General features: G+C 34.7%; 1 protein-coding gene across 1 annotated transcript in view; it reads right to left on the reverse strand.

Moving 5' to 3' along the window:
• Positions 1-5,348: 5,348 nt before the first annotated feature.
• LOC134537857 (queuine tRNA-ribosyltransferase catalytic subunit) overlaps positions 5,349-26,972 on the reverse strand; it is a 77,968-nt gene continuing 56,344 nt past the window's right edge. The window contains exon 8 of the mRNA XM_063378736.1: positions 5,349-14,836. Within this exon, the coding sequence (XP_063234806.1) occupies positions 14,687-14,836 (150 nt within the window). The 3' untranslated portion in view covers positions 5,349-14,686. The remainder of the gene's footprint in view (positions 14,837-26,972) is intronic.

The following is a 26,972-nucleotide window of genomic DNA, read 5'->3' on the forward strand; positions in this document are numbered from 1 at the left end:
TTTTTTTTTTTTTTTTAATATACAGTTGGGTGGCAAATGTAAATTATTTTAAGTTAACTTAACATGTAAAACAGCCAATACATTTGTACGCTTTCAGTACTTATTCTGTAAAACTATTCTTAAATTAATTAGTTTAAGAGTTTTGGTGTTCTTTAATGTAGAAATATTGCAGATACAATATCTGTATATTGGTTGCAAAGAACTGAATTTGAATAGCTTAACATTTTTGCTGCAATTCATTATTGAAAATGGAATTAACTTTCAAAATGTCTGGAAAGCATAATAGGTGTGGATGCTGAAACATACTGATTTTGAAGAAAAAATACTGTACACCGTGTTTTATCGCATAATCTTCGGATGCACATAATCGTCACATTGTTACTCTAGGGCATCAGAAAATTGGGGGGGGGGGGGGGGGGGGGTATTACTTGCATAAACATTACAGGATATTTTTGGTCCCACTGTTGGATTCCGAGCAATGTGTAGCTACTTTTCCTGTATAAAACGATGTATTTTAAAGTTTAAATCTAATGTTTATTTGGATATTTCTGCTTACTTATTTAATGAACAGAAATATGAAGTCTGATGTGTTAATTTTAGTAGAAAGATGTTTTCAAAAGTTATAACCTTTATCTGTTTGTCTTCATCACCGCTGTGTATCACTTATAAAAATGAAGCCAACCCAGTGCTAGATGGCATCATTCATGTTTGGTTATGTTGATTCCCATATAGAGCGTGCACACGTAGTTGAATATCAATATCGATAGCTTGCAGATTTCATGCAACGTGCGCACACTGTCTAGTGCCAAGTTAACTAAATAGCCTGCACTCTTTTGTGGTTAGTGTGTACTGAGATGATAATTATGTGTTAGTTCCTGCTTATGTTCGGACTTCGGATTATGGTTTTTGTTTTTCTATTTCAAGTTGAACAAAATGTTTTTGTTGCATGACTGATTAATTTAAATTGTTTGGCATGCTCTTTTATACTTCACTTTTTAAATAAACATACTTTCCATTAGTAGTTTTTGTTTTATGAATAAATTTACCTAACAAAAAAATTTTCCCGCATAAAAATTGCACCCCTACTTTTTAAACATGATTTTAGTATAAAATGCTAGACGATTATGCGATACAACATAATGTGAATTTCAAAATTTAGTATGTTTGTGAATACTATGCATCTTCATTTAATGTAATGAAATCTACTCTATGTATGTTAAGAAAATTTAATTGCCACATAGTTTGCTGTTTAGGATGTTTTTGAACTACAACAATGTGAGATAGGTGATTCCTTTGGAGAAAATAAGAAAATTCATATTAAAAAGTTAATAATTGAAGTTGTGTGTATTGTAATAAGCAGAAGTACAATATTTGCTAAGAACACCATTTTAAGACATTGCTTGATTATATACAGCCCTATTGGATCCTCATTAAAAAAATTATTGCATTCTGCATATTGTGTCACTGCATAAAATATGACATTCGTCTAGAATGAGATTTTCAGAAGTTCAAGTTTTTAAATTACTAAATGCCCGATTATACTGTATACAGTTGCCCAAAATAAATGTTAAAAATACAGAAAAAAAAAAGGGAAGAAATAAAACTTTGGCTCCCCAAAAAAACTATTACTGTGACATACCGTATATATTCGTGTATAGCGCGCCCTTTTCTTCGTCAAGTAAAGGAAAAAAATCAAGGATGCGCGCTATACACGGAAAAAAAAAGTTGAGGGGTGGAGGCGGGGAGGAGTGGTAGTCGTTAACTGCCGGGTGATGGGTGACCCCACACATACGCACAAGCAACAAGGCCTCTCTCTCTCTCTCTCACACACACACACACACGTGCGCGCGAGGTGAGTCATCTAGTCCTCCGTGCCAGCTCTGATGGTACAGTATGCCACAAAAGTTTTGCTTTCAGGTGGAAGAGTATTTTATTTAAGTATTTTCCTGACCCATCACCACACATCAATGTAAATAATCATTTGTTTCATAAGTAATTACTTAACAGGTACCACAAAATTTTATTAAAATTTATTTATGAAAAAAAAAATTATAAATTTTTTTCTTTGGAATTTGTTGCAAAAATCGTGGTGCGCACTATACCCAAGTAAATATGGTAGTTGGGTGTATTTGCACAAATACAGATCAATTCAAATATGGTAACAGATAAAGTTTTTTTATGTTATTAATTTTTTTTAATGCAGGCCAAAGATATTGTCCAAAACAGCGTAGCAGTATGAAAATACAAAAAAAAAAAAAAAAAAAAAACCTAAACGGGTATACATATACGTTTAAACATAAACATGACACAATTAAGGTATGAATAATATAGGAACAAGATAAAATTTTTAGATCCAGGCAATGTCTAGCAGCCATAAGTTATTATTGTTGATAATGTGAATAAAAATGATAATGCTAAAAGTTTTAAAAAATAAGTAGTGCATTACATTATCTTGGCCAATGTTTCAATGGTAAAACCACTACTGTAATAAAACACTTGAGACAAAGTTCATGGGGTTTAATAAACTTATCAATAAAATGCAGTGTTTTCTTAGTAGGCTTAAGGAGTTTGGCACTATTTTACAGCAGTTTTGTCATGAATGAAATGTTGCAATATAAAGTGTAGGAAATCTCACGCAAAAACAGTGTTTGGATGCAGTTTTTTCACAAAAATCTGTTGAGATAGAAAACGTGATGAATGAGTTCACGGACATCTACAATGTGGAGAGGCCCACATTCGCCTACGCACTCCCTTCTCCTCTCTCTCCGGCTGGTTTATTTTTAGATTCTCCCTCTTGCCGAGCGCCAGCACAGCAGCAGACTTAGCTTAAGCCTTACACGCAGTGCTAAGCTATTTTAACTAAACAATTTACATTTACTTGCGACATATTTGTAACAACCAAACAGGCTAGTTATTTAAGCACATAGTCAACAACAACAGTTCAATATTAATTTTTTTTTTACCCAAAATGGAAAATTTGTATATGGCATGCGATACATCTTAATATTAAATATTATAATATTATGCATTTACTATTCTCCGTTCACTCTTAGCTGAGTTTTGAAATAAACAAACACCGTCGTATCACTGCGCCGCATCAGCAAGTGATAGGCTGCATACATCTTGCATGCCAAGCACTAGTTGCAACACACACATTTCAGTACAGTCGGTGCTAATAAAATAACGGAGAAGTAATATAACAGGAAAATGGTGCCGTTACCGTTCAGGACACAAAAGCAAACAATGTTTATTTTTGAATAATCGATAAAATAGCACCGTAGCGTAAGACAACAATATGATAGTGTTACGATTTGGTACTCACCTGATCACTATCTGGCAGTGGTGCTATCCTATTCAGACTGGAATCAGACCTACCACCACTATCTTCGTCACTACAGTCGTCACTGTCACAGAGAGGAACTATAACACTGTCAACAACAATATCACTGATACCATCCAATTCCCACATTCTTTCCTCTTCTTTCATTACGTGCCGAATACAGTCGTTCCACTTCTCTGGAGTAATCTGAGACAAAGCTGTGGCTACCAAATCACGTACCTCGCTTAGCTTGAATGTTCTGTTATTACGTGCCACGTAACCTTTAATCTGACTCCACACGAGTTCGATTGGATTCAAGTTGCAATGATACGGCGGTAGCCTAAGTACAGTGTGCCCTGCTTTCTCGGCGATGTTGTCAATCACATATGCAGTAAAACATTAACATACTGTATGAACTAAATTCAGCAACTCCACTTTCACAGAAGTTGCACTGAAGGATATAATTTTTGACTGTAACCACTCTATAATATTTTGTTTTCTCCACGAATGATTTGGCACACGATCACACGTTACACTGTGATAGGACGCATTGTCCATAACAACAACACTGTTCTGTTCTAATTTTGGCAATGTTTTTTCAAACCAATCCCGGGAAACGTCACCATTCATCTCTTCATGATAATCACCGGATTTCTTTGACTGAAAAATTAACTCGCCGTTTTCCACAAAACCACTTTCGCTACCATTATGAAGCAATATAAGGCGCTGCTCCTTTCTTACCTGTTGGATTTTTTAGTCCTGTAGACAGTCCTGAGAGGAAAGCTTCTCTCTTCTTCTTAATTGTAGAATCTTTCCAAGACTTGTTTGTAGCATGCCCTTCATTCACCCACGTTTAATCTAAATAGTATATTTTGCGTCCCTGTTGTCGGTAACCACGGATTTTGCTTAAATAATTTCTTCGCCATAGTGAAATGTCATCTCCATCAATTATGACATTTGTTTTGCTTCTATTTACGTACTGAAAACCGATAAGTTTTAACAGTTTATAAAACGTTCGTCTGAAATTAGGAAGTTCAGGGTCGTCGTTCACACACTCGAACACTTTGTTCAGCGTAGGTGGTTCATTTGCGAAGAAAATACTATGCACTTTACGCCTAATAGCCGTCTTCACAAAATAATTACAAGTTTTGATAACAGGATACTCACGTTTCCTTTTCTTCCCGGGAGTTGTTAATGTGCCAGTGTCCTGTAATTCTTTCCTTGCACGAAGCACACTGCTCTTCGAAACACCCGTAAATTCCGCAGTTAAACTTGCGATATCGTTCACACGACAATCCGGATATTTGTCTGAAAAAAACATTCAACACAATAGTTTTCTGTGCACTTTTCAAAGGCTTTCCTGTTCTGTGCTTTACAAAACTCGGTCCGGCATCAGCCATAACTAACCGTGCGCGCGCGAATCCGAAATACAACTGTTGCGCCGGGCATCAACTGTACACTGTACACATGGCGTCTGCTAACATACTTGTAAGTAAATACTTGCCGACACATTAAACTTTATTGGATATTAATGGTGAAATGCTATAATGCTATATAACAATTGTTATAAAAAAGGCAGTGTAAAAATACTTACAAATGGTATGTAACCAAGGGACTATTTCTTGCGCATGAATAATGTGCGTGGCGGCCGGCAGCCAATGAAAATGTTTGTTTACAAGAGGCTTTGTTTATTCCAAAACTCAGGTAAGAGTGAACGGAGAATAGTATTTTCAATGCATTTACACTGTGTAGCCAGAAACTCAGATTGAAGTCTTTTAATATTGGTACATTTGAAGATAACCATTTTGTTTTGGTATGTCTGCAATAAAAATATTTAGTTTTGCTTTCAATGATCTTATGTTTACATTTGCAAATGAAATGCTAATATAAACAAAAAGTTTAATGAATGTGTAAAGGTACTTAAAAATAATAAAAAAACAGTAATACACTATCATAATGTTCAGTTACAACATACAAGATACTCATAATATGACAATTGATTTATAGCCATAAATCAAACTATGTTAGATTACCAAGTCAACTATTTATTCTGACATTTCAAAAAAGCTGTTACATAAATAAGTAGTTATAAATGCAGTAATAAACAATTTGAAAAAAATTAGTATACATAGTAATTAAAATAATTTTATTTGTTTTAGAATAAAATTGTTTTTTGTTCAGTAGAACTTGTTTAATTTGATGCTGAAAGGATAAAAATAATTCAAATCAATCAAAATCTAAGATATAAGTGCTCAATGGGAAAGTATCACAAATTCTGATACAACTTTTACAGTAGAACCCCGATTATCCGCGACTCGATCATCCAATTCGCGGATTAACCGCGATTTATGTCCATCAAGTCCAATTTTTTAGTATGTAAATGTTAAAATACTTTGCAAAATGTATGTTGGGCAAAGTACTTAGACTCAGTCATGTTTATATACACAGAAAGTTTAAAAAATACTAGTACATACATACGTATGTACATACTATTTTTGTGTTCCATGTTACGTGAATAGATTATACACAGGTGCGCGATTCCATGTCCGCATGACCGGACTGTATACTCCCGCGCGCAGCACGGCGCCGTGCCTCAGAGATTACTCGGCGCATGGAGACAATTCATTAGTGTACGTTGTTGAAGCATGCAGGTGGTGATAATTTTATGTATTGTAACAGTGATATGCATTCAGACGGATTATACCGTAGTATTGTGCGAAAGTGTTGAGCGTAACATTTCATCATGTCATTGAATGAACAGAAAAGAAAGCGAGTGGTACTGTCAATCGACAGCAAAACAAAAATTATAGAAAAATTTCAGAGTAGAGAAACGATTGCAAAACTTGCGACTGAGTTTGATGTTGGTAACACAACAGTGCGCGACATCATAAATAATCGCGAAAAAAATCCTTCAGTTTGCTTCACAGGCTGACACAGAAGTGTGTGTGTTGCAACTAGTGCTCGGCACGCAAGATGAATTCAGCCTATCACTTGCTGACGCGGCGCAGTGATATGTGTTGTGGTGTTTGTTTATTTCAAAACTCAGCTAAGAGTGAACGGAGAATAAATATAATGACCCCTCACGGTTCCCGAGATAAGGGTCGTTACAGAGAGGTGGTCCTTATAAGATTTCCGATCCATCTGCAACCCTATGTCATAATAGGCCATTTTTGCACTAATTCCACGTTCAGCAAGCTAAAAATAAAAAAAATTAACATTTAAAATTCATATAAATAAAAGGGAATAAAAACACAGTAAATTATACGAGACAGAGACACCGTTTCGAAACCATGAAATCAAGTCTCAATGCACTGGTATGAAAAAATCTTATCTCGAAAAGAACTTTAAAGGCAGTCGTTCTGTAAAACAATAACCAGCCCGATGGTGTTACAGACAACAGAGCAATGAGCGAAGTGTGGCAGCGTGAAAAGAATGCATGACCTTTGCAGCTATCAGCTGTCTTGGGCCCTCGGACTGGCCGGGCGGCTAGCCACACACCTCGGTGCAAAGACTCGCGTACCCACGTCTCCGCACACGAAAGGCTTAAAAACCACTACTGCCCAGCACTAACAGCCCGCTTCTATGTCAACAACGCACACGCACATAAAGCATGTGTATATTTATATGTAATCTCCAAATGTCCACAGATGGCTGTCTGTGGGCTAATGACTTTTGAGGCAAGCATGACTCGGCTAACCGCGATTTTCGATTATTCGACTCACTCGCCCCCTTCATTAACACGGATAATCGGGGTTCTACTGTATTTATAAACAGAAGTTTAAACACCAATTTCCATACAAACTTTCATCCCCAATTTAACCCCCTTAAGGAAGAATTTTCAAAAATTCTTTCTTAATGCTGATCAAAGTTATAACCTATACAAAATGTTATGCTTCTAAACCCATGGGTTTAAGCTGTGAGTAGTCTGTCAGTCAATGATCAAAAGTTTTATTAAGTAGATGAAAGCAATCTTTCAGACCACCATTGTGGTAACAAAAAAATAAATAACTAGATCATTGTAGTTCTTACTCTTACATTTCAGCTATTAGTTTACATTAAAATTGAAAAATAGTCATGTTGCATCCACATAATAAATTATTATTTATAATTCCTGTAGTCATTTCAAACAAATAAAAATCCAGTCTGAACACCTTGCTCAACATCACCACTGAATTGAAAGATATATCCTGCTAACAATGGTTGGAATATAAGCAAGTCACTCACACTGCCACCTTGGCTAGCATAAGAGACCCACCAAGAACTTCTGTGTTCCCTTCTTACTGAAGACTTGTCCAATTATGGACTGTCTGGTACTCCATCTTTTTCCTGACTCTCCCATTTAAAATCATGTTAAAAATTGCATCTTTGTTCAATTAAGTAGATATGTGTTAAGTAAAGTCAGATTCCATTTCAGATAAATTTTTTTATCCCATTTCCACATTTTTTTAAATGACAGCAACTCTCTTAAACAAGGTTAAGGACTTTTAAGTTGCACACACCACAGGTATCTAATAACATAGAATCTAAAGTATTGGAAAGATTTGAGATAAGAGGGGAAAAATGTTTTTAAGAAAAACACTACAGGGAATGTGTAAAGTGAACACTGACAACTCTGAAAATACTAGGTCTAGTATTTGTGCTTCCTTTGGTACCTATTATTACCATTCCCAAAGACTGTGTACTTTTAATACATTATTATGTCAATAAAATATGAATACTGATTCATGAAACAAACATTTAATGTTTTAAATGTTTAAACACGAAATCATAATTAATTTTTTTTAATTATTTGTACATTTTATTTTGTCACTAGATATATAATTTTTTATTAGATTTGAGATACTCCTTGTGATTCAAAATCAGGATTCACCTCTTCTCTAGTGGAGGGAAAAAAAAAAAACCTTAATTACGACATTGACAATAAATACACTATTGTAACACTTTAAATTTAAAATTTCTCTAGAACTAGTGTGTTTTGAAAACTGTTTTGTGTACTGTGTACACATTGGCTACTATGTGCACGTATTGCACTCTTAGTTTAAATTTTGGCAATGCAGCTGACACATCATTAGGGAAATTTGTATGTTAAAGTAATGCATTGTAAGGTTATGATTTACAGCAGGGATTTAAAATAAATGTGTTATTGTGAGGTGCATTGTCTTAGTATTCTGCTGTTTTGACCGAGGGTGGCATCATTAGTGAAGTCATTCAATCACAGTAATTAAAACCTGAATCGGATTATAATTCAGACCGATAAGCCACATGTGACATCAACCCGGATCATAAAACTGAAAAAGTTCTGGGGAAAAACAAGGATATATTTTTATGACATTGAAAGCAAGAATTATTCAAGCAGAAAGATCAAGATTTAAATATACGTTAAATTTTCATGCTATTTGACTGTTATTTTTTAATACTTTCTTGATACTTTCCTTTGAAATGATGGACTGTATCAATTTCAAAGCTGAACTCGTAATTAATTCATGGAAGATAAGTATGACCTGATGATGACTGCAGACTGATGTGAAAACTAACTGTAGCATGTATCTAGGAAAAGTAAAGTGAAACCCAAGACTGGCATGCTCAAACCTGGCCTGTGTGAACTAAGGGATGTTGTTATGGACATGTTAATGGGTCATGAGTCAAGTCTCACAGCAGCAAAAAGCCTCCATTATCTCCCGTATGAAAAAGGGTGTGTATCGTACCTAACAAGATTATCTGGCGAATTTACTTGGCTCTATTCAAATAAAATTCTTATCATAAACTATTTAAAAATACATAAGTTCAAATAAAACAAGTTCTACTGTAAATGACAATACTAAACAATAGTATGAGCCCATAAGAACAACTTTACTTCTAATTGGTGTAAATATAGAACCAAGTACATTTGGAATGGTTAAACTAATACATTATCAGTTTTACACTTACCATGCTTGTCCAAATTACAGTGAACTAACACAATGCTAAATGTGCCTACTCTAGAAAGACTAAAGTGTATTTATAGAATTAATCAGGTACAATAATATTAGGGTGCACACTAATTCCTCAAAGCTGTGTCCAAATTGCAAATTAGTATTCTAGTATGAATGTGTGTACTTATTGCACCCTTGCCAATACTACAGTGATCACTCGTCACACGACCATTCTTTGGTTCAACACATTCAATAATCTGGCCCTGGTTGAGTTGCTCACGTTCACATTTTTTGGAGAAAATTCTGGTGGTTGAAATCCCATACAAATTGAAAAAATAGCATCAAATTTAATTGGACATATTTTTTTCTAAGTAACAATGATTAATTGTATGGGTTTTTTTTATTGCTGATGCCCTTTATTTAAACCCCATAGCCATAGTATGTTTTAAAAAAAGTGCATCTAACTTATCGTAAGGGATAAAACGGTAGAGAGAAAGAAGACAATTTTGTAACTGCTTAGGGTATCAATAATTGTTTATCAATCAAAAATGAATTAACAATCAATATTTCTCACTGTTGAAATATTCAAACCATAAAGTAAAACTGTGCTTGTTACATTTTCTTCAAACAATTCTGCCATTTGAAACAAGCCAAATCTCTGAACGAAATATGAAATACATAACAGGTAGTGCTATATACCTATGCGGTAAATGCAGGTACTATCTTAACAAAGCTCTCTACGCTGCTGGTTGAACAAGGAGGAATACGTGCACGCTGGTAGCAAAAATAAAATTCAAGGCATTCACAACTGACTGTAAAGGATGCTTATACTGTATCTATTTCCTGAAACATGTGCACACTATGTCTTATTCTTTTGTTCATCTATCTCTCTGTTTTTTTTTTTGGGCGAGAAATGAATCATCGCACAAAGAGAATGAAAAAAACGAGCCCAGCAACGTATATAGCATAGTACTTTCTTTATATCTCTTTGGCCAAGTACCTATTCTCTGTCCTTTTCACGTCAGAAATGTTTCACGAAGACATTGCATTAAAATTCAGCCTTGAAATTTTACTCCCATTGCGCCCAAAGAAGTTTCCCTTCAAAAATTGAATTGAAAAATTAATTAATAAATAATCAATTTAAAAACCATCGCCATGGTTGTTTACATTAATTACTTAACACTACTCGTACTGCTACCGGCCAAGAAGACAGGTCTGCGTGCAATATCACAGCACAATGGGTTGGATTCTTTGTTCTACACTCACCCATCTCTTTCCCTTGCTAGTATAGATGAGCTCACTTATCCTTCAATTCCCACATGCAAGACTACTAGGGTTGCAGATAAGTGTGTGAGTCATGTGTTGCCACATACACGCAGCATAGCTCGGTTTGCATGTAGTTTCTATTTACTTTGTTGCATGTGATTTTATTACAAAGATGTCTATCTAACGCTATAAATTTTATCTCCATAAAATATCAATTAATTTTACTGTAAGTCACAAAATATTCCAGTCTTTGGTTAAATTTTGTTTTGAAAAATTGTCGCTTAAAAATTATAATTTTTGGTTTAATAGCTGAACTCATTTTCTAACAACAATTTGCTGATACTCGACTTCATGCTAGGAGTAATTCCTTGATTAATGCTTCTTCTCTTGGTCACAATTAAACATCTTGTGTGGCCTTTTATTGTACACATGTTATTATAGTCAGGAGATATCTACCTACCTACTACCAAAATAAATTTTTATTTAAATAAAAACTTGATCAAAGCATTCATAAGATTAGCCTCTGAAAATGGATTTTGCATATGGATTCTGCTACAATATAAGTCGTCACTTTGTGCTTATGCTCAGTTTCATGGTACGCAAAAAAAAAAAAAATCAATTAAAATCAGCAAGGTTGCAAGTTCACACTTCAGTTCAGACACAGCTTACAATTAAGTTTTGTTACAATACATAAGAACATGATTAAAAAAAATTACAAGTTCCATACACATTTAGGTTACAAATATAATAAATCACAGACACCTTAAACTAAGAACATAAATTATTGAAAAAATATAATACTGATCTATCACACTAGGAATTTGTCCCAAGCCAAGAACAATCACCTAAAGAGAAAGAAAAAAATTTCAGGTAAGGCGGGACCAACATATTTTCTTTCATTTGGCAGCAGGATGTAAAAAAGTCATTGAGAGTATCGAGATCTTGATAAAGTTCACAAAAAAATACCACTGTATGGCTGCCATTTCATCAAGGACGAATAATAAATAGTCGCTGCCCAATGCAAAAACCTTGTATGCCAATTTTTTATGACTTGCTATTTCAACATACAATGAAACTGCTAAAAAAATATTTTCATACCTTACACAGAAAAATACAAAACAATTTTAACATATGATGTTCTGCATCTGCAGTAACAAAATACTGTTCACAAACAGTTTCAACAATATTCTACTACGCCAAATGATTCCTTTCCCTGGATTTGAAAGACACGAGCCAAATAGGTCATGTCTTGCTATTGTTTCAATGTTTAACATTGGGCATATATTTCAACATGTGTAGTGGTAAGATACACAGTTCTATACGACACGGTTTAGCACTAATGCTCAAGGTGATATGGCCAACTTAAATACGAACTCAATGATGCACAAAAATTTGAGTCGTGCCCAGGTGCTGGGCTCCAACGCTTGACCTGTGCTACCTGATCATCACAGCCCCCGAATATCCAACAGTCGTAATGATCAAAGCAAAAGTGGAGCAGTGTCCAGAAAATAATACATATAATTACACCAATCCCTCACTTAGCACGTCTTCAAATTGCATTAATTCTTTTAGTGCGATGTTAATTTTACAGCCCCAGTCTTGAATAGGCATGTCTGTAAATTTCAGTTAGCAAAAAATTGCCAAAGGCAAAATAAAAAAGTCAGGCACGACGCCACGAAGTCTGCTTCAACTATGTGATGTGCCGTGGCATACAGTTAGCCATACAAAGATGGAAGAGATGCACGCGCAGGTCTGACTACGCTATTGGCTGTTGTATAAACATCAGCTCTGACAAGTTCAGTGTAAAGGACCAAATGTTTTTACATCTGCACATATGCATCCATGCCATATCGTTGTCGCCCGGCCACAGACCGGGCTGCGATGAACTTCAGCCTAGCCAGTGGCAGGGAACTCACATGCACAAACACAAAGCAACGTCTGCCCATTCGTCTGCCGGTAACTGTACGTGCGCAAGCACCTGCCGTTGGAATCATATCATTAATCACAGACCTGACAGGATTGGTGTGAACCAAGTGGTGATACACGAACAAACACTTTAATTTTTGAAAAATTAAAATGTAAATATTTGGTCAGTAATATCTGTTTCACTGTCGGTAAAGGATGGTTTGGAAAGTCCGTGGAAAGGTAAGCGCCATGAGTTGAAGGTCACACCAGCCGAATGACAATAAAGTACATAACCATACACCTCCCATTATGCGGTATCATATTTGTCATACAAAGTATTCAATGGTAGGCTTATAAAGATCAATGGTGTGACATATTTATTGTTGAGTGTTAGGTATTCTACACATTTATATTATGTACAGAATAGTATTTCCCTACACATTTTAGAACACATTAAGTAGAATAGCCTTGCTATTTATGGAGACTATTGCTTCAGAATATTCGATCAGGAACAACACTAACATTTTTAGAGCTCATTAGTTGTGCTAAGTGAGGGATTGGTGTACTTTAACCCACTTCTGATTTGACTAAACAACCTTAAATGAAACAAGACAATACAGTGAAATCTTATCACTACGTGAAAAAATCTACATTTTTGGTACTTGGAGACAAACGTCCCACCACAAGGGCTGACTTATTCTCCGGCCTGCTTCGTTCCTCCCACGCGTCACACCTTCCTGGCGCGCCGGGGAATGAAAGCAAATTGCTGCGGACCTCGTGTCTCGGTACCGGCTTGGCTTGGGAGACCCAGACTGAAGGCTGTGCAGTGGATAGCAGCGGCCGTGCTGAACAAAGCCAGAGGCACCCGCCCTCGACTAACCCTGCCCGCAACACCACGGCAGACTCAACACTGCAATTTAACCTCGGAGGTCACTCACCGCCAAACACACACCAGGAGAGCACCACTTGTGTAAGTTCATAATTAATAAAAATGCTATGGAGATGCAGATCCATGAAAACTAACTGTTAGCACTGTATTTCAAATGAACTAGTTTACTTTTTTTTTTTAACGTATACAGTACGTACAACACAATGTATGTAGCTGCATTTTATAATTTCTGTAAAAATCCGTGATTTGAGTTTGGTGATATGTGAATGTTGAATTATTTTCAATAATTTTCTTCAGCACCGGCTGCAGCGGACACGCTGCCAGTCACTCCAGGCACAACACTATTTCCCTCCCGGGCTCCGGTAATGGCAACGCAAACCAAATGGCAGAGCTGAACTCGCCTGACACTGTACGTAGGCCTGTGCGAATACTAGATTTTTTTATGCAAAGCAAATATCAAATCGAATGTTTAAAATATTTGTGAAATCAAATCAAATCACAAATATTGTTCTCTGCGAATCTGTGCAACACTTATTTTATAAACTACAGGATTGAAGCAAAAAAAAAATCAATTCAATGTTTGTACGGTTTGAAATTATTATGTATGTGATAATTCTATTGGGCCTATACATAACATCAATTAATAAAAATTATATAATAACAATGCACAATATTAACACTGAGAATTCGATTCATAAAAGCAAATGGTGTGCATTCTTTTGATTTTTTTTTTTTAAGTAAATAACTTTGTTCTAGCAACACATACCTATATAAAACACAAATAAAAATTAAAAATATTTTTGTGAATGAATCTTAGGCTTCCGATATTTTAAAGCTTTGCAACAAACCTGAAGCTTCACATCAGATGCGAAGCTTTGCATCAGAACAAAGTTTCAAATAAAATGAATAGAAAATTTCCTGGCAATGTCAAATTGAATATTAAAAAGAGGTTTAATTGATTTGCTTAGTCGAAATTCGCACAGGCCTAGAGCTGAACTCATCTGTCACTGTACATCATGACACCAAGAACCACATAAAGAAAAACCTAATGCCCTCCAATTGATAGTCCTACACTCCTGAAAATTCTGACATTTTGCACTTGTCCACATTTTTAAAACTTCCTTAGTCACTTGAAGTGAATAAATAACACATAAAATATTTCACTGAATTTACGGCAATAAAAAGTGATGAAGTTGTAAGTATTTTAGGTTACTTAAAATTAAAATATGTAAGCTGTAAGCTTTGATGGTATTTTCTGGTAATAGGTAACTAGTGTATAGACAAAGGTGGCCTTTGAACTGACAGGCAGCTTTTGGAGGTACATGGTCACGTGGCGAGGTAACTGAGACCTGTGGTATTTTCAGGAACGCTATGTCGGAAACCACAAGACAATCGTCAGCTAAGCTGTATGTTTACTGCTGCCAGTGCATCTACGATCCACTGTGGATAGTTCTTCTTTGGGTACGCAGACTCCATGAAGGTTCTTACGAATTCTGGAAACTTCTGCTCCTTTATACTCTCTCGGATGGACCTCATCAGGCGTAACTGCAACAAAAAAGGCACAATAAGCTATGTCAATGCTTCAAGATAATGATGGTCATTTCTACTTTTATCCTGGTTCTCAGTTTGGTTCTCGGTTCTAAAAAATTGGTGCTTGGTTCTAGGTTAACCATGTCCAGTTACACCAAAGATACAATAGGCCCTGATTATATGACATGTTTATTAGTTCAATACAACTTATCAGTGCCCCACTTTACTATAATCTGACCTCAAACAAGTCACCTAGCCCCTAGGTAGCAATGACTGCTTCACGCCCCACCAGGTAGCTCCCGTAGCACAGAACCTACATTTTGTGATGCAGTCAAATCTAGAATAACATACACATTAAAAACTTTTTGACGTGACGTCTAAAAAATCGATGAACGCCGGCTGCAAGCACAAAAAAGTGTCCCGTTACGTGCATTGTTCCATTACGCTGTGTCCCGTTATGCACATTATCCCGTTACACTGTATTTATTCTTTTATTATTAAAAAAAGTAGCATCTATCGGCGAGTGCAGTAATAATAGGTTATGTTAGATATTTGATTACAGTTTATTTACATAAAAACTTGTTCATAATTATATTTAAACGAAAAGTTAATGTGGTTTGCATTAGTGGTGCACCGATATGACTTTACCGATTACCGATTCGATTACCGATTATGAGGGCAATAATCGGCGATACCGATTCAGTTACCGATTATAATAAACAAATTTTTTTAAGTGTAATAATGCACACAAAATTTTTTATTCCCACGTGAATTTAAAAAGATTAGGTAAAATTGAGAATACAGTTATAATAACAGTATAAAAATATATAAAATACACTATTTAGTCATTGCAAAGTGTAAATTTAATTAACTTCTATTTATATTTGTTATTGTAAAGAACTTGAACTACAGTCTAATAATTGTAATTTACAATGGGTAAGTTTTTGTTGCGGAAAACTAGCATTATTATCGACTATCACATAAGGTTGCATAGAGGAATTACCGTTTAGCAATGTAAACATGTTGCTTTATTTTGTTCACTTAAGTTTATAGAAAAATGTTTCCACACTTCACTTTTTTTCTCCCTACTCGCCATTTCACTATAATTATATATATAAAACTCAAAACCAATTCTAGCACATGTGATTTTATTTATGTTGACTAAATATATAAAATTATAAATACTTTTTCACTTTTCACGTAACATACAAATAACACAGCAACTGCACAGAATAAACAATTGTTTATTCTGACCTTGGTCAAGTTCCATATGTATATGACCAACACCAACAAAATACATACTGTAGGATTCCATGATGGTTTTACACTAAAAACCTCTAATTAAAAACATCAACCCAAGATAATAGACACACTTTTTTTAATTAAAAAAATCAGAAATTATAAAAATAACTTAAATATGTAAAAAAAAAAGTTCAAAAAATTGTTTAACCGGAAAATAATTTTGTTTTAAATAAACGAACTTGAAAAATATACTAAATATTAACCTCACAAAAACAATAAGTATTTATTATTTCATAGGGATAAAAAAGAGGATTTTCCGAAATTAAAAAATAATTCCAGCGTTAACTAATTGTTTTATTTACAATAAGTACAATCCATAATTTTTTAGCTAGGCCGTAAGATCTTATGTATATACTTTAACCAACAAAAAAGTGCGCCGAATGACTGAAGTAGCTGACGCAAAAAATGCTTGAATTGAATAATTTTATCTTCATTCTCAATCAAGAAAAAAAATGTTTTACAATAAGCATTTAAAAGTGAAGTTCTACTCAGCAATAAACAAGAAAAATTTAAGTTTTAAAAATAAGTACTTAAAAAAAAACACTTATTGAACATGGACCATTGCAGCGAGATTTTTATTAAAAATTTTAATTCATAGGGATCAAACTAAGGATTGTCCGAACATAACACATTATTCCAATGAAAGCTAAAGGTATCCTTTACAATTTGTACCATCCACAATTTTAAGCTGGGCCGTGAGATCTTCTGTATATACTTTTACCAACAAAAAAGTGCGCCGAATGACTGAAGTAGACTGCGCGAAATGTGCTCGAATTAAAGATTTTTTTCCTTCATTCTCAATCTAAAAAAAAAAAAATATTTCAATTAAGCATACGAAAGTGAAGGTTCTACTCAGCAATAAACCAGAAAATATTTAAGTTTGAAAAATAAGTACTTAAAAAAACTCTAGCTAAACATCGACCATTGCATTCCAAATTTTTATGATAAATTTTAATTCATAGGGATCAAACTAAGGATTGTCCGAACATAGCACATTATTCCAATGTTAGCTAAATGTATCCTTTACAATTTGTACCATCCACAGTTTTAAGCTGGGCCGTGAGATATTCTGTATATACTTTTACCAACAAAAAAGTGTGCCGAATGACTGAAGTAGCCTGCGTGACAGGGTTTTTGAATAAAATATTTTTTTCTTCATTCTCAACCGAGAAAGAAATGTTTTACAATACGTATAAAAATTTAAAAGTTCTACACAACAATAAACAAGATAATATTTTAGTTTTAAAAATAAGTACTTAAAAAAAAACACTTATTGAACATGGACCATTGCAGCGAGTTTTTTATTAAAATTTTAATTCATAGGGATCAAACTAAGGATTGTCCGAACATAACACATTATTCCAATGAAAGCTAAAGGTATCCTTTACAATTTGTACCATCCACAATTTTAAGCTGGGCCGTGAGATCTTCTGTATATACTTTTACCAACAAAAAAGTGCGCCGAATGACTGAAGTAGACTGCGCGAAATGTGCTCGAATTAAAGATTTTTTTCCTTCATTCTCAATCTAAAAAAAAAAAAAAATATTTCAATTAAGCATACGAAAGTGAAGGTTCTACTCAGCAATAAACCAGAAAATATTTAAGTTTGAAAAATAAGTACTTAAAAAAACTTTAGCTAAACATCGACCATTGCATTCCAAATTTTTATGATAAATTTTAATTCATAGGGATCAAACTAAGGATTGTCCGAACATAACACATTATTCCAATGTTAGCTAAATGTATCCTTTACAATTTGTACCATCCACAATTTTAAGCTGGGCCGTGAGATATTCTGTATATACTTTTACCAACAAAAAAGTGTGCCGAATGACTGAAGTAGCCTGCGCGAATTGTGTTTGAATAAAATAATTTTTTTCTTCATTCTCAACCGAGAAAGAAATGTTTTACAATACGTATAAAAATTTAAAAGTTCTACTCAACAATAAACAAGATAATATTTTAGTTTTAAAAATAATTACTTAAAAAAAAACACTTATTGAACATGGACCATTGCAGCGAGTTTTTTATTAAAATTTTAATTCATAGGGATCAAACTAAGGATTGTCCGAACATAACACATTATTCCAATGAAAGCTAAAGGTATCCTTTACAATTTGTAGCATCCACAATTTTAAGCTGGGCCGTGAGATCTTCTGTATATACTTTTACCAACAAAAAAGTGTGCCGAATGACAAGTAGCCTGCGCGAAATGTGTTCCAAAAAAATATTTTTTTTTCTTCATTCTCAACCGAGAAAGAAATGTTTTACAATACGTTTACCAATTTGAAAGTTCTACTCAACAATAAACAAGATAATATTTCAGTTTTAAAAATAAGTACTTAAAAAAAACACTTTTTGAACATGGACCGCTGCAGCGAGATTTTTATTATAAATTTTAATTCATAGGGATCAAACTAAGGATTGTCCGAACATAACACATGATTCAAATGTTAGCTAAAGGTATCCTTTACAATTTGTACAATCCACAATTTTAAGCTGGGCCGTGAGATCTTCTGTATATACTTTTACCAACAAAAAAGTGCGCCGAATGACAGAAGTAGCCTGCGCGAATAGTGTTTGAATAAAATAATTTTTTTACTTCATTCTCAACCGAGAAAGCAATGTTTTACAATACGTATACAAATTTGAAAGTTCTACTCAACAATACACAAGATAATATTTTAGTTTTAAAAATAAGTACTTAAAAAAAAAACACTTATTGAACATGGACCATTGCAGCGAGATTTTTATTAATAATTTTAATTCATAGGTATCAAACTAAGGATTTTCCGAACATAACACATTATTCCAATGAAATCTAAAGGTATCCTTTACAATTTTTACCATCCACAATTTTAAGCTGGGCCGTGAGATCTTCTGTATATACTTTTACCAACAAAAAAGTGTGCAGAATGACTGAAGTAGCCTGCGCGAATAGTGTTTGAATAAAATAATTATTTTCTTCATTCTCAACCGAGAAAGAAATGTTTTACAATACGTATACAAATTTTAAAGTTCTACTCAACAATAAACAAGATAAAATTTTAGTTTTAAAAATAAGTACTTAAAAAAACACTTATTGAACATGGACCATTGCAGCGAGATTTTTATTATAAATTTTAATTCATAGGGATCAAACTAAGGATTGTCCGAACATAACACATGATTCCAATGTTAGTTAATGGTATCCTTTACAATTTGTTCCATCCACAATTTTAAGCTGGGCCGTGAGATCTTCTGTATATACTTTTACCAACAAAAAAGTGCGCCGAATGACTGAAGTAGCCTGCACAAAATATGCTTGAATTTAATTTTTTTTTTCTTTATTGTCAGTCAAGTAAACAGTTTATTTTCATTAAGCATACAAAAGTGAATGTTCTACTCAGCAAAAAACTAGAGATTATATAAGTTTGAAAAATAAGTACTTTATAAAAAAACTAAGTAAACATCAACCACAGCAGTCAGATTTTTATTATATATTTTATTTCATAGGGATCAAACTAAGGATTGTCCACACATTACTTATTATTACAGCGTTAGCGCAAGGCTTTCTTTCCATTTTGTACCATCCACAATTTTAAGCTGGGTCGTGAGATCTTCTGTATATACTTTTACCAACAAAAAAGTGCGCCAAATGATTGAAGTAGCTGACGCGAAAAGTGCTTCAATTGAATAATTTTTTCTTCATTCTCAATCGAGAAAAAAATTGTTTTTCAATAAGCATACAAAAGTGAAGGTTATACTCAGCATTTAACCAGAAAATATTTGGTTTTCAAATATAAGTACAAAAAATAAACACTATCTTAACAAGGACCTCTGCAGCGAAATTTTTATTTTAAATTTTAATTTGTATGGATCAAACGAAGTATTTTCCACACATAACTCTTTATTCTATCGCTATCCCAAGGCTATCTTTACAATTTGTACCATCCTTAATTTTTAGCTAGGCCGTGAGATCTTCTATATATACTTTTACCAACAATAATGTACGCCGAATGACTGACACGGTCTCAATTTATATTGATATTTCATGTGTCGCAGTCATACGCTCCTAGACGACGATATCTGACTGTAGATTTAAGGCAATATAATATACGTTTAATCACTAGCAGCTTCTTTTTTCAACAAGCATAAAGTTCTTAATGATTAATTTATAATATATATTATTGAGTGAAAACTATTTTATGCATGGCCTAAAATGTAATTTTTGAAATGATTGTAGAAACTTAGAATTTTCTTATACATTCATGTGTTTGCAATTGAGTGTACCATTTTACCATCTTTACACATATATGTGCTAACATAAAAAATTAAGTTTTGAAAATATAGAAATTTATTTCCTTTGTAGCTGGCTAGTAGTGTAGAGGCTTAAAATTAATCCCTTCCGTATCATTCAAGTACTCCATATGGGCAAATTTTGTACGCGAGGACACAATTACACCACTGCCCACTTGAATTTGGATACGGTCTTAAATGGAATGGATGACAATGTACAAATCTAACTAAAGAAGCAAATTTACATGTATCAAAAAATAAATCATAGTTATGCATACACCTACTGAAATGTAACAAAGGGTATGAAATCACTCGTTGCCTAAATAAGCTAATAAGAGTTAGTTATCACACGCACATTCATACACAGATTCACGTTGTAAGCAGCCCACAAAATAATAATACATTTTTTGCATACTTCGTTTCATGTTCGGACGGCACTTGTGATATGATTTCCGGGAACAAATACATACAATATATATTTAAGGCGAATAGCTAAGTTTTCCGAATGCATTGAAGTCTGGACCAGAGCCTGATTCTCGTCGCTGCAATATGTTTGGAAGAATACACGGGGATTGCTAGCATAGAGTTACTCGTGGCTCGTGTGAAATTACTATGATAACTGTGTAGGTAATTTATATTGTCGACACACAATAAGGTGATCCGGGCTGCATTTCCATAAAGGGAGAACTGTAATTATGCTAATTTGCAATATCTGCTCCTTCCAGGTGAAGACTGTTTTTATCAGAACTTAATGTTTTTCTCAACGCTGTAGAGAAATTAATTTTAACTCATTCAAGCGATAGCCTTTGTTTATCATATAAGCGGAACCAATTCATATAGCCTAGGGTTTCTCTGTTTACAGCATAAGTTTTTTTTTTCATTTGTTCGTTTAGAAATGGAAGCAAGACTTTAACATTACTAATTGAGTAATCAATATGAATTGATTAAGTATTAAAATATACATGTACATCAGCTTGATTGTAGTATTGGAATTAATATAAATCATTAATTAATAAAGAAAATAACAGTTTGACAAGATTCGAACCCTAATGAATACGAGCTATTATTGGTAGCCATCTATGTGGTTAAGTGTTGTTTAATGTGTAAGAAAAGACGCATCGCCGAAAATCCGCCACCAACAAAGTCGACAAACAAAATAAAATACATCGCCATCAAAGACTTTACTTTGGTAAGGACCTCTCTGATAGAATTTCCACCAAATACTAACTAATGATGGCCCGTTATCGGTTATCGTAATGATCGGCAATTTTTCAGATATGGCCTATTGGTAAAAATAAACCTTTTCGTTTAAACATTTCTTTACAAACTGGCCTGCTTTTGACATGGCGTCACGTCAGGCTGCTACAAGGACAAAAGCAGCAGAAAAGCTGTTCTTTTGTAAATGGGAGAAAGATTTGGGAAGTAAGTTTATGGTGCTCAAAATTGTTAACTGGCCGTTCTTAATTTACAGTGATTTTATGGCAAGAGCCTCTTTGCTCCTAGAGCAATAAATCTAACCCGCCCGTCAGTTGCCTTGACAGCTGCCCGGAAGTAGCGGGTTTGCTTGTCCTTTCCCCGCCCCCTGCTGACAAACCTTCCAACAACACTGTTGCGACCTTCCCCGCATGTTTTATTACCCGAATGGTAGAGTGACAAAAACACAAGCGACCGAAATCGTTCCTTGCCCACCAGCCGTCTAGTCGCGCGTGTGCACGCGGAGCGCAAAAACACAGTCCTTGCAGTTGTATGCTGGCAGTTCATACTATTAAGTTTAATTAAGTATAATCGTAGTTTTAAGTGACTCATACAATGCCCAACACCGACGCAGCCATCTAAAAATACTGTCGTGCTTTGGCCCAGCGGGGCTCTAATTATAGTCTGATTTGTTTCCCTTTTTGGGGTCCCGAGACCCTAACTGGCGAAGCGCCCAAGAATAATCTCCTACACATTTACAATTCTTACTGATATTTCTAGTTTAAGTATGTGTGCTGGCTGGCAGCATGGCGGGAAACGGCGCAAACCGCCCCCTAAAAATCAGTGCCATCCAAAATAAATGCGGACCAAAGAGTCCAAGCTCCTCACCTTTGCTTAGAAGAGCTTTTCTACTCTGTCCAACTCTTCTTCCTGAACCATCCTTCTGTTCCCGTAACCAACCTGCGCCTCAAAGCAATAGTAGTGTGTGTGTGTGTGTGTATATATATATACACACACACAAACACGCGCACACACACACAAACAAATCGTTTTGTAGTATTTTAGTGGAAAAAAATGTAAACACAAATGTAATACCTGACACCACCACGCGTACAGATATCGCAACTTGACCTATCAATTACGTGTATACTATAAACATAAATGTGTTGAGTACAGTGGCGTAGCCAGGATTTGTGTTTGGGGGGGGGAGGGGGGGTTGAGAAGCATGGTCCCCCCCCCCCCCTATTAAAACGAGGGAGTCCGGGGGTCCACCCACCCCCGGAAAAAATGTGGATTTTAAGGTGTAAAATAGTGCTATTTTAGCAGTTTTCGGTACTTAACATAAAATATTGAAATAGTAAAAATATTATTAATTTTTTTATAAAAATTTTTTTTAGTGATGAAGTAAGAAATTAATTAAAGATATTTTTTATCAATCCAAGTGTCTTGTTTACGTCTACTTAAAATCATAAATCATGCTCGAAGCTCGACAGTACAAAAAAAAAGTGAATAAAAAAATTGGTTGTCTGTAATGTCGGTTTACGGACGATAAATTAACGTGACAACGTCATAACAAAACATTGATGAAATGATTGCATACTTTTATGAATAAAATTGAATCATTTTTATTGAATTATCACTATTTTGTATGGATACAAAGAAGGAGTGAAATTAAATCTACAATTTAATTGATAAATGTACTTTTATTTTCACTCATTAATTCAAATATGTTTATTACTTTAACGAAGAGATTATTTTAACTATTTTTATACATATTTGCTATTTAACTTCTTCCAATCTGTGTTATTCTGTTAATGATAGGACGATGATAGGAAAAGTAAGAAACGAATGAGAGTGTTTCAAGTTAAATGTGCCTCGAAAAAGTCAAATCGATGGTTGTTCCAATCGAGTGGAAGAGAGTTAGATGCGGCGCAAGCGTACAATGAGCGTAACGGGACACAGTGTAACGGGACACTTTCGTGCGTGCAGCCGGCGTTCATCGATTTATTAGACGTCACGTCAAAAGGATTGGGTTTCGGCAGAACTGATCTATTCCTGGAAACAATTAGCTTTAGCTTGAAGAGTTACATGACACCATGTCGTCGTCTCAATTCTATACACACACACTACACTTTTAGAAGCCCAGTCAACACCTGCTTATAATTACCACGCTGGTTAAATACAGTAGGTGTAAGATATTTGAACACTTGGGACCCGTCACGGCGTCACAACCTTATAGCTTCTGCCTGTGCCAGGGGTATGGGAAGGGAAGGAGAATCGGTAGGGCTCGCTTACTCTTCCCCTCCAGTGCAGTGGCCGGTGATAGCAGTAAGACACCCAGGCTTTTAGCTAACCTGCTTTCAGTTAAGAAAAAAATAATTGGGGCTAAGGGGGGGGGGGGGGGGGGTTATAACCCCTTAACCCCACCCCCCTGGCTACGCCCCTAGTTGAGAACAAACTTAAATCTGTCTTAAATAATAGCAAGATAGAAAAACTCAAATAAATTTTATGGCATTTATTTTTTTTGTTAATAACCAAAAAAATTTAAATTTGTGTTAAAGTCATAATATTAACAGGAATAAAGTTTTTTGTATCTTAATGCGATTTGATGAACAATATTTTTAGTATATCTCTGAGGAACGAACAAACCTGATGGTTGCCAACCCTTGAACACGCAACATTTCCAAATTCGCCACTATTTCTCGCTCGTCCATCTGCTCGATGTGGTTGTATTGACAGCGTGTGTTTATTTGTTCCTCCTCATCGCCCTGAAGTAGATTTGCGAAACCTTTGGATGGCCATCAGGCATTGAGAACAAATAACCAATTTTTTGATACACTTAGTCCTTAATCTTAAATGTCGATTCAAAATTACGACCATCCTCATTCTGAACGATTTATGTTGCTCTAAATGATGTCATTTGGAAGCAAGAATTGAATTAACGAATTTTACGCGAAAACAATTATCATTGAGATGTGGCTCCAGCCAATAAAGTTATCGATGTTTCTGGTGGCGAATGGTGATGCGCAGCAACGACTGGCCGATTCACCTTTGTATTTAAATGCATTACAGTGTTGGCATTATTTTTCTATATTGTCGATGACAGTTAGGGCATGTGACGAATAGCCTATTTCCGGCACATATTCGAACGCAAGGCGGTGAAGTGGCTCAGATCAGTTGCTTAATAAACACACAACATATAAATATAAGGTTCTTATATTTGAATTTTTTTGGATGTTATAATTTGTTGAGCTAACTCAAATGTTTATTTTCAATGCGCTGTTTAACACTCCGTAAATTTTATAGAATCATCGACACAATTAAGCACTGAAAATAAAAGGTTGCATGTTTGATTGATTGTCATTAAATGCACAATTGTATAAAATTTAAATTCTTGGAATATCATGTAAGATATTCACTTAAAAACATACATTGTGCAAATGTTTAAGGTTCCGCTTTAAAGTACACTTCATGTATGATTTAAAATGTAATTTTAATGTGTTTTGTCCATGAATAATACACTCAATATGCACGCAATTGTGATACATGGAACATGGAAACAAAGAGAACAGAAATTGAAATGTCTAAACAACGCCAAGCTACGACGCAAGTGACAGAAATAAAACTATGTATAATACTTTACAGAAGTTTTTACGATCAATTATTCTTTATATTATCATATTTTGTAGTTAAGAAATATTGGGTGGTGGTGGAGATGTGAAATTTTGGTTCTCATATGCAAAAAATAAAAAAAATAAGTATAAAAAATCCGAAAATAAAGAGTTTTCTTTCTGGAACTCGATCACAGCATTACCTACCGGGTCCAATTGTGAATCCAAAACATCCAGAGACCCACTTAAACACACGCAAAAAATTTCATCGAAATCTGTCCAGCCATTTAGGAGGAGTTTATTCACATACACACAGCCGGAAATATATAAATGTATATATAAAAAGAATAGTTAACTAAACTATGTAAACTGAATTTAATTAAATAAGCACAATAATAAAAAAACTCTATAAAAAAAAAAGTAACGTTTACTTTTTTTGAAAAATACTGGGTCAGAGTTGTTTGTTTCAACACATTTTCTGACTGATGCATCATGCAAATTGTCCAGTTCACATAAGCATTTTCTCACACTATCTGGAACACAAATACAAGCAGATTATTGGTCAAAAAATACACTTGTAACAGCTTGTGGCGTGCGGCAAAGGTTTCGCAGGTTTGCGCAGTTCTAATTGCACTAGAACCCCGATTAGCGAACCCCGCATTTTACGTAACATCGATTTTACGAATTTAATCTCAGGAACAGTCGAAAAATTGGAAATTTTCACACCAAAATATAAGTAATTAGAAACAATTTGAAGGAAAAAAAATCACAAAGAAGAGCTTATTTAACGCACAGCAAATATGTTCTGTGGGCTTTAATACTCGTTATTATATTCCTATAAGAAGACAAAAATAATCGGACATTCCATTTCCGCAGTTCATATGGATGTATTAATATCATGGTAACACATTAAACAAACAAGTCCTCGCTTACAGTTAAAAAATTCAAGGTCGTAGGTTTGCAGGATTAATACTAAAGTGTTTTAGAAGCTGAAGGTATGCAGAAATATTTACGTCCTCGGTTACAGCGGCTGTAGGCAAACTGTGTGTTCAGAGAAGTGTGTAACCAGGTCCTCGAATTGTGTCTACTATCGTATAAACGGACACTCGGTGTATTAATAATTTCGACTACAGTACTTCCTACCGGTAAAACGCTGAACTATGAATTTGTCGCTCTACGGTGTAACCGAGGACTCGGCCAGATTTCGTTGAAAATTTGCAGGAAGGCATTAAAGGACAGGATATACGAGAAAATAAGTTTTTTTTCAATCCGAGGACCTGGGTCAGGTCCTTGGATCCACATATGGTCCTCGGAAGCCCGGTGAGAAATCACGCGCAAGTCCTCACATCATGCCTTATGCCAACTCAGACATGCTTCAAACTTCTAACACTCCTATATTTGTGTCGGAGGTTAAAATCTTATTTACAAACCTTTTAAAAAATCTATTTATTCTCTGCGCATTTAAGAATGATTTTACTAATTTTCTTCTAACCTAATATGTAATTAACTCGTATGTAGCTTGGTGTTACTCACAAAAATTGGAATAACAAATGCATTGATTTTTTATGCATTTAAACACGCGGAATGCCAAATATTAAAATCATGTTCCAAGAAATAAAATAAAAGTTGAAGAGTTACACTATCCACCTACCGGCTACATTATCAGACCTTCGTCTCCAATTTTTATGGGCATTTTTGAATAATAATAATGTGTGTAATACCGTTTCTAGATTACTGCGATGCATTTATGGAGAATCTACGTACG

This window comes from Bacillus rossius, chromosome 12 (assembly GCF_032445375.1).
Source record: "Bacillus rossius redtenbacheri isolate Brsri chromosome 12, Brsri_v3, whole genome shotgun sequence".
In the NCBI taxonomy this organism is placed as follows: Eukaryota; Metazoa; Arthropoda; class Insecta; order Phasmatodea; family Bacillidae; genus Bacillus; species Bacillus rossius.